Source organism: Abramis brama (assembly GCF_963993115.1).
Source record: "Abramis brama genome assembly, chromosome: 22".
Taxonomy (NCBI): domain Eukaryota; kingdom Metazoa; phylum Chordata; class Actinopteri; order Cypriniformes; family Leuciscidae; genus Abramis; species Abramis brama.
In genome coordinates this window covers 32,624,048-32,642,551 of record NC_139984.1, presented here as the reverse complement: position 1 = coordinate 32,642,551, position 18,504 = coordinate 32,624,048, and the positions used below count along the sequence as shown (strand labels likewise).

General features: G+C 40.0%; 1 protein-coding gene across 2 annotated transcripts; it reads left to right on the top strand.

Moving 5' to 3' along the window:
- Window positions 1-738: 738 nt before the first annotated feature.
- On the top strand, window positions 739-12,979 carry cyp17a2 (cytochrome P450, family 17, subfamily A, polypeptide 2). Of its 2 annotated transcripts, none has more exons than XM_084099536.1 (8): window positions 739-1,057; window positions 2,439-2,577; window positions 3,382-3,605; window positions 8,351-8,437; window positions 8,807-9,001; window positions 10,615-10,784; window positions 11,112-11,215; window positions 12,527-12,979. In XM_084099536.1, exons 1-8 carry the CDS (start codon window positions 743-745, stop codon window positions 12,769-12,771), a joined length of 1,479 nt encoding a protein of 492 aa, XP_083955662.1. In that variant the 5' UTR covers window positions 739-742; the 3' UTR covers window positions 12,772-12,979. The 2 variants fall into 2 exon arrangements, with proteins under 2 accessions (XP_083955662.1, XP_083955661.1); XM_084099535.1 differs by having other exon boundaries at window positions 3,376-3,605.
- Window positions 12,980-18,504: the final 5,525 nt, after the last annotated feature.

The window sequence follows — 18,504 nt, the reverse complement described above, 5'->3', positions numbered from 1 at the left end:
TTATTTTGTTTTGATGGTGAACCTGTATCTTGTTTTTTATTTTAGTCTATAGTTGTACCTTTTTTTACAGATTTAATTTATTTTTATAAAATTAAATGAAATTAAATTGTGAAACCAGTATTTATATTGTTTTTTTATTTGTCTATACAGATATACTTTATATTGACTAATTTTATTAAATTCAATTCATTTTTTTTTATTTAAATGTTGAAATCTGTATTTTTATTTCTTATTTCAGTCTATACAGTTTTACTTTAAATTTACTAATTGAATTATTGTTTTATTTTTATAATTAAATTAAATTTAAACTGGTATCTGATTTATTTATATATTTATTTATTCTGTACAGTTTTACACTATACTCTGTTAATGTGCATCTCTGTCCAAAAATGCATCTGGATTGATTGAAGGAAGGTAATGCTTTTTTTAGACCAGAAAGAGAGACGACAATTATGAATATTGGCTTAAAAACAAGGCTTTAACCAAATATTGACTGTAATATTTCTAATAAGTATTCTCTAAGTATTTTGTGGATGTTATTCAGGCTCTGTCAAGTGTTTAGATGAAGTATTTGTCATGCATTAAATCTATATAGATATCCAGCAGAAGTGATTCTAGCAAAGCTGCTCTGTGATTGGTCAAACGGCGTCAGGGTTTCTGTGACCTCCGACCCCAAACCAAGGTGATGCTCCACGCGAGCGTTTATATGAGCCTGCGTTGAGTCTCGGCTCCTCGTGTCATCATGTGTTCAGGGATGCTGTGTTGCTGCGCTGCTGTGCTGCTGCTGGTGCTGGTGAAATGCATGCTGGGACGGCCGAGGTCCTCCCAGACCGGCGTGTCGCTGCCGTGTCTGCCCCGAGTGCCGGTTTTAGGGAGTCTCCTGCACCTGCGCTCGACTCTGCCCCCTCACCTGCTCCTCACACACCTGTCCCGCAGGTACGGCCCCCTGTTCGGCCTGTACGCCGGCCCGCACTTCACGCTGGTGGTGAGCGAGACCAGTCTGGTGCGAGAGGTCCTGCTGCAGCGCGGGAAAGAGTTCGCTGGACGGCCCAAAATGGTGAGTAGAGGACGACAGGAGTTATGGAATAATGTGTGTGTGTGTTTATACACTTAATAGCTTTTCATTTAAGAGAATGTCATTTAAAACTGATTTAAAAGACTGATTTCACTACTAAACCAAAAGAAAAGAAGAAGAAATTACATTTTGCATGTAGAAAATGTTGTTTTTTTAGCATCATGACACTATAATTCATGACATTTAAACAGATTTTCAACCAAATTGTAATGTGAATTAAATTTTGCGTGTAGAAATTGTAGATATTTTTTGCATTATGAAATTAACATTCATGACATTGAAACCGTTTTCAAATAAACTGTAGTGTAAAAGATAATTCACATTGTATAATTCAGTTTGGTTGAAAATGTGTTTAAATGTCATGGATTATAGTGTCATAATGCAAAATATTCAAGACATTTAAACTTATTTTCAACGAAAAGTATAACATTCTTACATGTAGAAAATGTTGATATTTTTTGCATTGTCACTAAAATTCATATTTAAACACATTTTCAACTAAACTGTAATGTGAATTCAATTTTGCATGTAAAAAATGTAGATTTTTTTGCATTATGACACTATAATTCATGACATTTAAACACATTTTCAACTAAATTCTCATTACTGTAGTGTAACAAAATTAAACTCTGCTACTTTATCTTTTTAGTTGTAATTTCCAATATTCTCAGTGCTAATTGTCAATGGTATTACAGTAAAAAAGTGTAATACTACGCTTTTTATTTAAATGAGCAAAAAGGCAGAATAACAAATATTATTTTATCAATACTTCAGAATTACTAATCTTTTGCATTACAGTAATGAAAATGTATATTTATTTACATTGCTGTAATAAAAGTGAAGTGAAGGGTTAAGTGAGCTTATTTGTGATGAAAGTAATGCAATATATATATATATATATATATATATATATATATATATATATATATATATATATATTACAATTGTTACATGTAGAAAACTTAAATATTTTGCATTATGACACTAAAATTCATGACATTTAAACCCATTTTCAACCAAACTCTAATGTGAATTACATTTTGCATGTAGAAACTGTAGATATTTTGCATAATAGTATATTTTGTACATGTGTATGTACAAAATATATTATTACTATATATTAATATACATTATTTTATAACCATATATATATTTGGCTCTAGGGTGAAGTATGACCTGTGTCTGTGTTAGTGAATTTACCCTGTAACATTTTTACATTGATCAACGTTTGTTATTAAATAGTTCAAGTCGGTTTAAAGCAGTGGCTCTTGACTTTCCTGTAGTTTTTAATCTCTCTTTGTGTGTGTGTGTGTGTGTGTGTGTGTGTGTGTGTGTGTGTGTGTGTGTGTGTGTGGTTGTCAAGGTTACCACAGATCTGTTGACTCAGGGTGGGAAGGATATTGCGTTTGCCGACTACAGTCCGCTGTGGAAGAACCACCGGCGACTGGTTCACTCCTCGTTCACACTGTTCGGAGAGGGATCCAGTAAACTACAGACCATCGGTGAACTTTACACTCTACATAAGTTCTGGCTTTTTTTTGTTTTGTTTGTTTTTGCGATTTTAGGCATTACAAGTCAAGTCACATTTATTTATACTGCGCTTTTTACAATACAGATTTTATCAAAGCAGCTTTACAGAGATAACAGGAAAATAATGCAACAAAGTGTGTTTCTAGAAGAAAATAGTGTCACAGTCCAGCTTAAGTAAATTCAGTGATGTTTCATTTTTGTTGTAGAAAAGTTATTCATTTAGTTCATTTATATTTATATATATATATATAGCCACTCTGGAGTAAACCGTTGTCATCATCCAGCTCAGTTCAGTTCTTATGTAATAGTGTTAATGCAGGCAGATCAATAATATTGTTGAATATTACATTAAATGTCCCCAACATTACAGGGATTATTCAAAACAAATAAATAAAAGAAGAAGCACATCACAAGTCAAACATGAAACCTCCCTCTGAATCCCTTATTTGTTATCCTTGACTTGGAAGTCTGTTCATATTCGTATCAAACAATTTCTGGAATTTTAAACCCTTAAACCAAATATTTTGCATGTCAAAAATTAAGATTTTGTGCATTAATGCACTATTTTTGGCATTTAAACACATTCTCATCACTGTAATCTTTATACCAGATATTCTCAGTGCCCGATTGTCGTTACTGTTAAAAATGCTTTTTCAAAAGTAAAAATTAAATCAGCATAAAGGCAAATGAGACTTGACTTGACTTGTGTATATGTGTATATGTGTGTGTGTGTGTGTATGTGTGTCTGTATGTGTGTGTGTGTGTGTCAGTTCTAGAGGCCGCAGACAGTCTGTGTGAGGAGCTCGAGTCCCTCAGGGGTCAGAGTTCAGATCTGAGTCCGGTTCTGATGCGGGCCGTCACTAATGTCATCTGTCGACTCGTGTTCAGCTCCTCGTATCAGCCGAACGATCCCGAACTCCTGAAGGTCATGGATTATAACGACGGGATCGTGCAGACCATCGCCAGAGGAGGACTCGTTGACATCTTTCCCTGGCTCAGAGTGTGTGTCCAGTTACATCATATTACAATCACTTTCAATATCGTGTGTGTTGTACACTACCAGTCAAACGTTTGGGATCGGTAAGATTTTATTGTTTTTAAAAGAATTCTCTTCTGCTCACCAAGGCTGCATTTATTTGATTAAAAATACAAAAAAACAGTAATATTGTAAAATATTATGACAGCTTAAAATAACTGTTTTCTATTTTAATATATAATAAAGTGTAATTTATTCCTGTGATCAAAGCTGAATTTTCAGCATCATTACTCCAGTCTTCAGTGTCACATGATCCTTCAGAAATCATTCTAATATGATGATTTGCTGTTTAAAAAACATTTATGATTATTTTCAATGTTGAAAACATTCATATTTTTATTTCAAGATTCTTTGATGAATAGAAAGTTCAAAAGAACAGCATTTATTTGAAATAGAATCTTAGTTAGATAAGTCCATACATACCCTTCTCATCTCCGTGCGTGCCGTAACTCTGTCTGACGCACCCACCGCTAGCCTAGCTTAGCACAAAGACTGGAACTATATTCTCAGAAGGCGAAGCACTGCTACTTGGGCGGAGTGATTTGCTCGCAGCAGCTGAGAAGCCCCGTGGTGAGGAGCAGAGAGTTCGCTCAGAGTTGGAGTAAATCACTCCGCAGAAGTAGCAGTGCTTCGTCTTCTGAGAATATAGTTTCCAGTATGTATACGGTTGAGATGGCTGTGTCTCATGTGACCTTGTTACTTGTACACGCTGTGACTATACAAATCACAACATGTAAATAGGAAAATGCTGGTGTTATTTTGTCATTTATTTGGAGCAGTATGCTAGCTGGAGCCATTTACCTCCAGTCTTTGTGCTAAGCTAGGCTAGCGGTGGGTGCGTCAGACAGAGTTACGGCACACACGAGATGAGAAGGGTATGTGTGGACTTCTCTAACTCTGGGGGATATGGTGAATAAGCTAAAGTCTCAAAAAGTCGCTGTGTTCCTTTAACAATATGGACTGTTTCAAAGCAGCTTTACAGTGATAATAGGGAATTAAAGTAACAGAGATTGTTTTGGCTTTACAGCAGCTCTAGAATAAAGTTATTGTCCAGCTAAAGTTAGTTCACTTCCGTTGCCAAGATCATTAGTTATTAACTTAGGGGCCGCTAACACGACACCGTTCTAACAGAAAACCCTTAACGCGCTCCAGCCCGCTCATTCGCACAACAACAGTGCCTGATGGCTTGAGAACACAAACCTTGAATTAGGTTCCAAGGTGCAAGCCTTGAAGAAAGGAACCTTAGGAACGTAACCTGGTCTTAGGGTGAAGAAAAACCTTTGCTATACCAGGAGCAAATTCCAGGCACGAGGGAGATAACGAAAGTACTTGAATGCCTCCAATTCTCTTGAGAGACGAAATAGAGAGGAGAAAGACAGTCTTTAGAGTGAGATGTTTCTCAGAAACTTCCTCAATGGGCTCGAACAGAGCTAGGGAGAGGCCTTCTAGTACAATAGCCAAATCCCAGTTCAGCACCCTCGTGTGGACTGCTGTGCTCAGCCTCAAAGCGCCACGAAGGAAACGAGTTATTAGTGGGATAACCCTGTGGAGAAGCGCTCCTGCAGGAACTCCAGCACTGCACCCACCGAACAGTTAACAGGGTCCAGCTGGTGCTCTCCACACCAGGAAGTGAATAATCTCCACTTCAAGGCATACAGTTTCCTTGTGGATGGAGCTCTGGAGTGGAGGATGGTCTCAACAACCTCAGTTGAGAGACCTGAACTTATGAGCTGGGCCCCCCCTCAGAGGCCAAGCCCACAGCTTCCACAGTTCTGGGCGGGGGTGAAGGATTGACCCACTCACCTGAGAGAGTAAGTCTCTGCCAATCGGAATCTCCACAGGAGAGCCATCGAGGAGAGACACTAGGTCCGCAAATCATACACGGGCCGGCCAGAACAGGGCTACTTGCAGTAAACGGACCCCGTCCCGGCGAACCCTTTCCAGAACTCCTGGGAGTAGAACAATTGGGGGGAAAAGCGTACAGACGTGACCTCGGCCACCATAGCGTCCAACCCCAGAGGAGCTGGATGGCTGAGAGAGAACCACAGTGGACATTGTGATGTCTCCTTGGAAGCGAACAGGTCGACCTCGGCACGACCGAAGTTCTTCCATAGGAGCTCCACCACCTCGGGGTGGAGTCTCCATTTCCCGGGCCTCGGCCTCGACAGGATGCCTGCTTCCTGATTTAAATACCCCGGGATGTAGATTGCCTTCAGAGAGAGCAACCTTCCTTTGGCCCACAGGATGATCTGGCTAGCCAGCTTGTATAAGGGGCGTGGTCGCAGACCCTCCTGATGGTTTATATATGAGACCACCGATGTGTTGTCGGAATGAACATGCACATGATGGCCCCTCAGGTCTGGGAGGAAGTGTTTCAGAGCCTGGAACACCACCAACATTTCTAGACAATTTATATGCCACGAGAGATGATGGTCCCACCACAGACCCTGGGCTGGGCGACCACTCATGATCCCCCGCCCAACCCGTGAGCGATGCATCCATCATTAGCGTGACGCGATGACAATGAGCTCCCAGCACGGGCCCTTGGGACAGGAACCAAGGTTCTTTCCACATAACTAAGGCACAATGGCAGCACCGCGTGACCTTGATTATGCTGAGTGAAGTTCCCCTCGGGGAGAACCCCTTGGTCCTGAGCCACCACTGCAATGGTCTCATGTACAACAGGCCGCAACATAACGTTGGACGCTGCTGCCATCAGACCGAACAGTTTTTGAAACTGCTTTACAGTGAGCGCTGGCCTAGCTTTACTCGTTTCATGGCTGAGAGAATCAAAGCAATACGAGCAGGAGACAGGCGTGCCTGCATTGTCGTCGAATCCCATACCACCCCCAGAAAAGTGGTCCTCGTGAACCCCACGTCTCGACCCCCACGACTCGAACCCCACATCTCGACCCCCACGTCTCGACCCCCACGTCTCGAACCCCACATCTTGAACCCAACGACTCGAACCCCACGACTCGAACCCCACGACTCGACCCCCACGACTCGACCCCCACGACTCGACCCCCACGACTCGACCCCCACGTCTCGACCCCCACGTCTCGAACCCCACGACTCGACCCCCACGTCTCGAACCCCCCGTCTCGAACCCCACGTCTCGAACCCCACGTCTCGAACCCCACGACTCGAACCGCACGTCTCGAACCCCACATCTCGAACCGCACATCTCGAACCCCACGTCTCGAACCCCACGTCTCGAACCCCACGTCTCGAACCCCACGACTCGAACCGCACGTCTCGAACCCCACGTCTCGAACCGCACATCTCGAACCCCACGTCTCGAACCGCACATCTCGAACCCCACGTCTCGAACCGCACATCTCGAACCCCACGACTCGAACCCCACGACTCGACCCCCACGACTCGAACCCCACGTCTCGAACCGCACGTCTCGAACCCCACGACTCGACCCCCACGACTCGACCCCCACGTCTCGACCCCCACGACTCGAACCCCACGTCTCGAACCCCACGTCTCGAACCCCACGTCTCGAACCCCACGTCTCGAACCCCACGACTCGACCCCCACGACTCGAACCCCACGACTCGACCCCCACGTCTCGAACCCCACGACTCGACCCCCACGTCTCGAACCCCACGACTCGACCCCCACGTCTCGACCCCCACGACTCGACCCCCACGACTCGAACCCCACGACTCGACCCCCACGTCTCGAACCCCACGTCTCGACCCCCACGTCTCGAACGCCACGTCTCGAACCCCACGTCTCAAACCCCACGACTAGACCCCCACGACTCGAACCCCACGACTCGACCCCCACGTCTCGAACCCCACGACTCGAACCCCACGACTCGACCCCCACGACTCGAATCCCACGACTTGACCCCCACATCTCAAACCCCACGACTCGAACCCCACGACTCGAACCCCACGACTCGAATCCCACGACTCGACCCCCACATCTCAAACCCCACGACTCGAACCCCACGACTCGAACCCCACGACTCGACCCCCACGACTCGAATCCCACGACTCGACCCCCACGTCTCGAACCCCACGACTCGAAGAGAGACTCAAAGAATGATCGGCGGGAGCACAGCGTTCTCAACTGTCTCACAACAATACCCCTATCCAGTCCCCTCGAGGGCTGACTGAGCGTGCTGCGCTCCCAAACGAACAACACACAATACATGTCAGAGGTCCTGACTCTCTGTGGTCACAAAAAAAACCATCCTGGCCAAATCGCCATCATAAAGTTTTTTTCCTGCCTAGCAAATTCCAAGACAGACAAAAACACCAGGGACAGAGATTCACATAGAGCGCTCGCTGAAGACACAGAATCTGACGCTGTTTGATTCAGGTGTGGTTTATAGACCGTATGTAGCCCCGCCCCTTTTCAGCGCTGTGCTTGTTGTCTTTTGTCTTCGTATTTATGAATGAACGGCTCGTTTTAAAATCTTCCCGGTCTACTACATCTGCTTTAAACATTACAATCCTCACGATAACTTTCGTTAACTTTACATTAAGTAAATCCACTTCAAAAGCGAATTACTCCTGGACAGCAGCGCCATAGAGATATACAGAAAAACGAACGTTCAAAGACAATATTCTAAAGATGTTACGCACTTGTTTAGACTTCGTTTAAAATCATAAAAAATCTTCCCGATCTAAAACTTTAATGGCAGTGTATGTTTGCACTGTATATTTATCTTTATTTGATTTAATCAGATTTTCCACAACAAAGACCTGAAGAAGCTGAAGGAATGTGTTTCTGTGAGAGACCAACTACTGCGCAAGAAACTACAGGAGCACAAGGTAAACACACACACTTATTACAAACGAACTGGTGTGACGTCATTTCGAACAAAATCAGGCCAAAGTGAAGTGTGTGTTTGAGCTCATAAACACCTCTGAACTCCCATTGGTCCCTGCTGATGATGTAATAGGTGGGTGTGGCTCTGAGGCTCCGCCTTCTTTGACGGTTAATTTCTTCTGTTCAGTCCGTCGAGGTCAGACGCGAGTAAAAACACACTGAAGAGACACTTTAAGTTTTATTATAATTTAAAGTGAATATGACACTTTTTCTGTTAAGCAAATAATTAAATATAAAGTGCTGTATAAATGAACATAATGGGTCTTTACATATAATTGTTTTGGTCATGTTCATGACCTTTGACCTTGCAGATGACCCTCACCCCTGGAGAGCCTCGAGACCTGCTGGACGCTCTTCTGATTGGTCAGATGCAGGGGTCAGGTGGGGATGATGACATCACTGAGGATCATGTGCTCATGACGGCAGCCGAGGCGTTTGGAGCCGGAGTCGAGACGACCTCCACTACACTACTGTGGACTATAGCGTTCCTACTGCACCACACACAGGTACACACACACACACACACTACACACTACACACTACACTACTGTGGACTATAGCGTTCCTACTGCACCACACACAGGTACACACACACACACACACACTACACTACACTACACTACTGTGGACTATAGCGTTCCTACTGCACCACACACAGGTACACACACACACACACACACACACACACACACACACACTACACTACACTACTGTGGACTATAGCGTTCCTACTGCACCACACACACACACACACACACACACACACACACACACACACACACACACACTACACACTACACACTACACTACTGTGGACTATAGCGTTCCTACTGCACCACACACAGGTACACACACACACACACACTACACACTACACACTACACTACTGTGGACTATAGCGTTCCTACTGCACCACACACAGGTACACACACACACACACACACTACACTACACTACACTACTGTGGACTATAGCGTTCCTACTGCACCACACACAGGTACACACACACACACACACACACACACACACACACACACTACACTACACTACTGTGGACTATAGCGTTCCTACTGCACCACACACACACACACACACACACACACACACACACACACACACACACACTACACACTACACTACTGTGGACTATAGCGTTCCTACTGCACCACACACACACACACACACACACACACACACACACACACACACACACACACAGACACACTACACTACTGTGGACTATAGCGTTCCTACTGCACCACACACAGGTACACACACACACACACACTACACACTACACACTACACTACTGTGGACTATAGCGTTCCTACTGCACCACACACAGGTACACACACACACACACACACACACACACACACTACACTACACTACACTACTGTGGACTATAGCGTTCCTACTGCACCACACACAGGTACACACACACACACACACACACACACACACACACTACACTACACTACTGTGGACTATAGCGTTCCTACTGCACCACACACAGGTACACACACACACACACACACACACACACACACACACTACACTACACTACACTACTGTGGACTATAGCGTTCCTACTGCACTACACACAGGTACACACACACACACACACACACACACACACACACTACACTACACTACACTACTGTGGACTATAGCGTTCCTACTGCACCACACACAGGTACACACACACACACACACACACACACACTACACTACACTACTGTGGACTATAGCGTTCCTACTGCACCACACACAGGTACACACACACACACACACACACACACACTACACTACTGTGGACTATAGCGTTCCTACTGCACCACACACAGGTACACACACACACACACACAGACTACACTACACTACACTACACTACTGTGGACTATAGCGTTCCTACTGCACCACACACACACACACACACACTACACTACTGTGGACTATAGCGTTCCTACTGCACCACACACACACACACACACACACAGACACACTACACTACACTACACTACTGTGGACTATAGCGTTCCTACTGCACCACACACAGGTACACACACACACACACTCTCACACACACTCTCTCTCACACACACACACTGTGCTGCAGGTGCAGGATCGTGTTCACGCTGAGCTGGATGAGTGTGTGGGTCGGGATCGTCCTCCGTCTCTCAGTGATCGGTCGAGTCTCCCGTTCCTGGACGCTGTCGTGTGTGAAGTGATGCGTATCCGACCCGTCAGCCCCATCCTCATCCCACACGTCGCCATGCAGGACACCAGGTAACCATGGCAATAGCGGAGTCAACCCTGCTGGTTACCATGGCAATAGCGGAGTCAACCCTGCTGGTTACCATGGCGACAGAGAGACATCATAATTAGAATATTAGATCCAGGGTTTTGTCGTTGCTCATGCAGTGAAACGTTTCAATGGTGCAAAACTTCTGAAATGATTCATGTTTGACTTTTTTAGCAAGTAAAATACTTGTAGTCTTTATATGTGTATATATATACAGTTGTCTTCCTGTAGGCACATTTGAGATGGAGTGAGTTGGTCATAGTGATGCTGATGGGAGATGTTTGATATCCCATAATGCCTCTCTTCTGCAGTTTGGGGGGGCACACAGTTCCCAAAGGAACCCGGGTTTTGGTGAACATGTGGGCGATCCATCATGACCCCAAACACTGGGACGAACCTGACAGATTCAGGCCAGGTGAGAAGACTACAACCCGCCAAAATAAAAGTTTGGTTTAACTTCAAAAAATTATGACAGAAATATATTACTGTTGTGCTGTAGAGTGTACTACTCAAACTAATACTAATAATTAATACAATTATTAAAACTTTATTTTTTAATGCATATCATAGTTTTTTCTTCCATGTTTTAATTTTAACAGTGAACCTCCACTGATGCAAAACTTTATTTGCCAAAAAAATAAAAAGAATTGTTAAATTTTTATTTGATCACGTTTAAAAATCCCTTTATTTTATTATTTTTGATAATATATTTGCATTAAATCATACAGTACATCCAGAAAACAGAATTTCTGAAAAAATAAGACATAAATTTCACAGGGCCCTTTTGTAAAAAAATATTTAAGAAATTATTTAATTGTTAATGTTTTATGAATTCAACTGTTTTTTTATGACAAAAAATTAAACCATTAAAAATGGAATTTGGGGAAAAAATCTAACCAATTTCATAAACATAACTTAATAGAATTTATTAAAATTCGATGTCTCATGATTTCAATTAATTAAAATTGCTTTTTGATTAATACAAATGTAATTGAAATGTGTAAATCTTGAAAAAAAGGCTTAAATTGTTTTAGTGCAGAATCCAGAAATTTTTTAATGGAAAAACATGTAATTTGGGAGAAATATAATGAAAAAAAAAAGTGGTTAAAAAAAGAAAAAAAAGAAACAGATTTTATAGGGCTCTAATTTTTTTTATTTAACTTTCAATAAATTGCTGATAAATTGTATGAGTTTCATGATTTTAATTAATTACATTTTAATTACTAAATGTAATGTAACCATTTAAATGGAATTCAGAAAAAAATAATGTTTTATTATTAGGGCCCTAAAATGTATTTTTTTTAAAAAACTTTTAAGAAAATGTTGTAAAATTGTACACGTCTCATGATTTCAATTAATTAGACATGTTTTCTGATTGATACAAATGTACTTAAAATGCACAAATCTTAAAAAAAGGCTTAAGTGCGTAAAAAATTAAACTTGGAAAAAAATGGAACTTGAGAGAAATATAATGGAATTTTGGATAAAAAAATTAAATGGATTTAAAAGGGCTCTAAAAAAATTATTTTAATAACTTTCAATAAATTGTCAATTGTGTTTCATAATTTCAATGAATTACATTTTAATTACTAAATTTTATGTAACAATTTAAACAGAATTCAGAAAAAAATGAATTATATTTGTGTCTCAGTTCTAGCTGCAGATATTTGCTCAACACGTTCACTGTAGTTTCAGCTGTATATGTTGATTTCTGAACCCTTCACAGAACGATTCCTCGACTCCTCAGGGAAAAGAACGACTCCTGCCAGTTTTCTCCCGTTCGGCGCCGGTCCTCGCGTGTGTGTGGGAGAATCTCTGGCCAGGATCGAGATGTTTCTGTTCGTCAGTCGCCTCCTACAGCGCTTCGACTTCAGTGTCCCGTCAGGAGCTTCATTACCAGACCTGACGGGCCGATTCGGGGTCGTGCTTCAACCTCAGCGCTACACTGTTCGAGTCACACCGCGACTCTGACCCCAGACTGCAGTTCCCTCTGTTAGACACCAGGTGGCAGCACTGAGTCATTCATCATTTAAAGGGTTAATTCACCCAAAGATGTATATTAGCCCATGGTTTACTCTCCCTCAAGTCATCCTAAGTGTGTATGACAATCTTCTTTCAGACGAATACAATCAGAGTTATAATAAAATATGTCCTGGCTCTTCCAAGTTTTATAATGGCAGTGAATGGTTGTTTCTTGTTTTGAAGTCCATAAAAGTGCATCTATCCATGATAAAAGTGCATCTATCCATCATGAAAGTGCATCTGTCCATCATAAAAGTGCATCTATCCATCATAAAAGTGCATCTATCCATCATAAGAGTGCATCTATCATCATAAAAGTGCATCTATCCATCATAAGAGTGCATCTGTCCATCATAAGAGTGCATCTATCCATCATAAAAGTGCATCTATCCATCATAAGAGTGCATCTATCATCATAAAAGTGCATCTATCCATCATAAAAGTGCATCTATCCATCATAAAAGTGCATCTATCCATCATAAGAGTGCATCTATCCATCATAAGAGTGCATCTATCATCATAAAAGTGCATCTATCCATCATAAAAGTGCATCTATCATGATAAAAGTGCATCTATCCATCATAAGAGTGCATCTATCATCATAAAAGTGCATCTGTCCATCATAAAAGTGCATCTATCCATCATAAAAGTGCATCTGTCCATGATAAAAGTGCATCTATCCATCATAAGAGTGCATCTATCCATCATAAAAGTGCTTCTATCCATCATAAAAGTGCATCTATCCATGATAAAAGTGCATCTATCCATGATAAAAGTGCATCTATCATCATAAAAGTGCATCTATCATCATAAAAGTGCATCTATCCATCATAAAAGTGCTTCTATCCATCATAAAAGTGCATCTATCCATGATAAAAGTGCATCTATCCATGATAAAAGTGCATCTATCATCATAAAAGTGCATCTATCATCATAAAAGTGCATCTATCCATCATAAAAGTGCTTCTGTCCATCATAAAAGTGCTTCTATCCATCATAAAAGTGCTTCTATCCATCATAAAAGTGCATCTATTCATCATAAAAGTGCATCTATCCATCATAAAAGTGCTTCTATCCATCATAAAAGTGCTTCTATCCATCATAAAAGTGCATCTATTCATCATAAAAGTGCATCTATCCATCATAAGAGTGCATCTATCCATCATAAAAGTGCATCTATCCATGATAAAAGTGCATCTATCCATCATAAGAGTGCATCTATCCATCATAAAAGTGCATCTATCCATGATAAAAGTGCATCTATCCATCATAAAAGTGCTTCTATCCATCATAAAAGTGCATCTATCCATCATAAAAGTGCTTCTATCCATCATAAAAGTGCTTCAATCCATCATAAAAGTGCTTCTATCCATCATAAGAGTGTATCTATCATCATAAAAGTGCATCTATCCATGATAAAAGTGCATCTATCCATCATAAGAGTGCATCTATCATCATAAAAGTGCTTCTATCCATCATAAAAGTGCATCTATCCATCATAAAAGTGCATCTATCCATGATAAAAGTGCATCTATCCATCATAAGAGTGCATCTATCATCATAAAAGTGCATCTGTCCATCATAAAAGTGCATCTGTCCATCATAAAAGTGCATCTATCCATCATAAAAGTGCATCTATCCATCATAAAAGTGCATCTGTCCATCATAAAAGTGCTTTTATCCATCATAAAAGTGCTTCTATCCATCATAAAAGTGCATCTATTCATCATAAAAGTGCATCTATCCATCATAAAAGTGCATCTATCCATCATAAGAGTGCATCTATCCATCATAAAAGTGCATCTATCCATCATAAAAGTGCATCTATCCATCATAAGAGTGCATCTATCCATCATAAAAGTGCATCTATCCATGATAAAAGTGCATCTATCCATCATAAAAGTGCTTCTATCCATCATAAAAGTGCATCTATCCATCATAAAAGTGCATCTATCCATCATAAGAGTGCATCTGTCCATCATAAGAGTGCATCTATCCATCATAAAAGTGCATCTATCCATCATAAGAGTGCATCTATCATCATAAAAGTGCATCTATCCATCATAAAAGTGCATCTATCCATCATAAAAGTGCATCTATCCATCATAAGAGTGCATCTATCCATCATAAGAGTGCATCTATCATCATAAAAGTGCATCTATCCATCATAAAAGTGCATCTATCATGATAAAAGTGCATCTATCCATCATAAGAGTGCATCTATCATCATAAAAGTGCATCTGTCCATCATAAAAGTGCATCTATCCATCATAAAAGTGCATCTGTCCATGATAAAAGTGCATCTATCCATCATAAGAGTGCATCTATCCATCATAAAAGTGCTTCTATCCATGATAAAAGTGCATCTATCCATGATAAAAGTGCATCTATCATCATAAAAGTGCATCTATCATCATAAAAGTGCATCTATCCATCATAAAAGTGCTTCTATCCATCATAAAAGTGCATCTATCCATGATAAAAGTGCATCTATCCATGATAAAAGTGCATCTATCATCATAAAAGTGCATCTATCATCATAAAAGTGCATCTATCCATCATAAAAGTGCTTCTGTCCATCATAAAAGTGCTTCTATCCATCATAAAAGTGCTTCTATCCATCATAAAAGTGCATCTATTCATCATAAAAGTGCATCTATCCATCATAAAAGTGCTTCTATCCATCATAAAAGTGCTTCTATCCATCATAAAAGTGCATCTATTCATCATAAAAGTGCATCTATCCATCATAAGAGTGCATCTATCCATCATAAAAGTGCATCTATCCATGATAAAAGTGCATCTATCCATCATAAGAGTGCATCTATCCATCATAAAAGTGCATCTATCCATGATAAAAGTGCATCTATCCATCATAAAAGTGCTTCTATCCATCATAAAAGTGCATCTATCCATCATAAAAGTGCTTCTATCCATCATAAAAGTGCTTCAATCCATCATAAAAGTGCTTCTATCCATCATAAGAGTGTATCTATCATCATAAAAGTGCATCTATCCATGATAAAAGTGCATCTATCCATCATAAGAGTGCATCTATCATCATAAAAGTGCTTCTATCCATCATAAAAGTGCATCTATCCATCATAAAAGTGCATCTATCCATGATAAAAGTGCATCTATCCATCATAAGAGTGCATCTATCATCATAAAAGTGCATCTGTCCATCATAAAAGTGCATCTGTCCATCATAAAAGTGCATCTGTCCATCATAAAAGTGCATCTATCCATCATAAAAGTGCATCTGTCCATCATAAAAGTGCTTTTATCCATCATAAAAGTGCTTCTATCCATCATAAAAGTGCATCTATTCATCATAAAAGTGCATCTATCCATCATAAAAGTGCATCTATCCATCATAAGAGTGCATCTATCCATCATAAAAGTGCATCTATCCATCATAAAAGTGCATCTATCCATCATAAGAGTGCATCTATCCATCATAAAAGTGCATCTATCCATGATAAAAGTGCATCTATCCATCATAAAAGTGCTTCTATCCATCATAAAAGTGCATCTATCCATCATAAAAGTGCATCTATCCATCATAAAAGTGCTTCTATCCATCATAAAAGTGCTTCAATCCATCATAAAAGTGCTTCTATCCATCATAAGAGTGTATCTATCATCATAAAAGTGCTTCTATCCATCATAAAAGTGCATCTATCCATCATAAAAGTGCATCTATCCATGATAAAAGTGCATCTATCCATCATAAGAGTGCATCTATCATCATAAAAGTGCTTCTATCCATCATAAAAGTGCATCTATCCATCATAAAAGTGCATCTATCCATGATAAAAGTGCATCTATCCATCATAAGAGTGCATCTATCATCATAAAAGTGCATCTGTCCATCATAAAAGTGCATCTGTCCATCATAAAAGTGCATCTATCCATCATAAAAGTGCATCTATCCATCATAAAAGTGCATCTGTCCATCATAAAAGTGCTTTTATCCATCATAAAAGTGCATCTATCCATCATAAAAGTGCATCTATCCATCATAAAAGTGCATCTATCCATGATAAAAGTGCATCTATCCATCATAAGAGTGCATCTATCATCATAAAAGTGCATCTATCATCATAAAAGTGCATCTATCCATCATAAAAGTGCATCTATCATAAAAGTGCATCTATCCATCATAAAAGTGCATCTATCCATCATAAAAGTGCATCTATCATAAAAGTGCATCTATCCATCATAAAAGTGCATCTATCCATCATAAAAGTGCATCTATCCATCATAAAAGTGCATCTATCATAAAAGTGCATCTATCCATGATAAAAGTGCATCTATCATCATAAAAGTGCATCTATCATCATAAAAGTGCATCTATCCATCATAAAAGTGCATCTATCATCATAAAAGTGCATCTATCCATCATAAAAGTGCATCTATCATCATAAAAGTGCATCTATCCATCATAAAAGTGCATCTATCCATCATAAGAGTGCATCTATCATCATAAAAGTGCATCTATCATCATAAAAGTGCATCTATCCATCATAAGAGTGTATCTATCATCATAAAAGTGCATCTATCCATCATAAAAGTGCATCTATCCATCATAAGAGTGCATCTGTCCATCATAAGAGTGCATCTATCCATCATAAAAGTGCTTCTGTCCATCATAAGAGTGCATCTATCCATCATAAAAGTGCATCTATCCATCATAAAAGTGCATCTATCATCATAAAAGTGCATCTATCCATCATAAAAGTGCATCTATCCATCATAAGAGTGCATCTATCCATCATAAAAGTGCATCTATCCATCATAAAAGTGCATCTATCCATCATAAAAGTGCATCTATCATCATAAAAGTGCATCTATCCATCATAAAAGTGCATCTATCATCATAAAAGTGCATCTATCATCATAAAAGTGCATCTGTCCATCATAAAAGTGCATCTGTCCATCATAAAAGTGCATCTATCCATCATAAAAGTGCATCTATCATCATAAAAGTGCATCTATCCATCATAAAAGTGCATCTATCATCATAAAAGTGCATCTATCCATCATAAAAGTGCATCTATCCATCATAAGAGTGCATCTATCCATCATAAAAGTGCATCTATCCATCATAAAAGTGCATCTATCCATCATAAAAGTGCATCTATCATCATAAAAGTGCATCTATCCATCATAAAAGTGCATCTATCCATCATAAAAGTGCATCTATCATCATAAAAGTGCATCTATCATCATAAAAGTGCATCTATCCATCATAAGTGCATCTGTCCATCATAAAAGTGCATCTATCCATCATAAGAGTGCATCTGTCCATCATAAAAGTGCATCTATCATCATAAAAGTGCATCTATCCATCATAAAAGTGCATCTATTCATCATAAAAGTGCTTCTATCCATCATAAAAGTGCATCTATCCATCATAAAAGTGCATCTATCCATCATAAAAGTGCATCTATCATCATAAAAGTGCATCTATCCATCATAAAAGTGCATCTATCATCATAAAAGTGCATCTATCCATCATAAAAGTGCATCTATCCATCATAAAAGTGCATCTATCATCATAAAAGTGCATCTATCCATCATAAAAGTGCATCTATCCATCATAAAAGTGCATCTATCATCATAAAAGTGCATCTATCATCATAAAAGTGCATCTATCCATCATAAGTGCATCTGTCC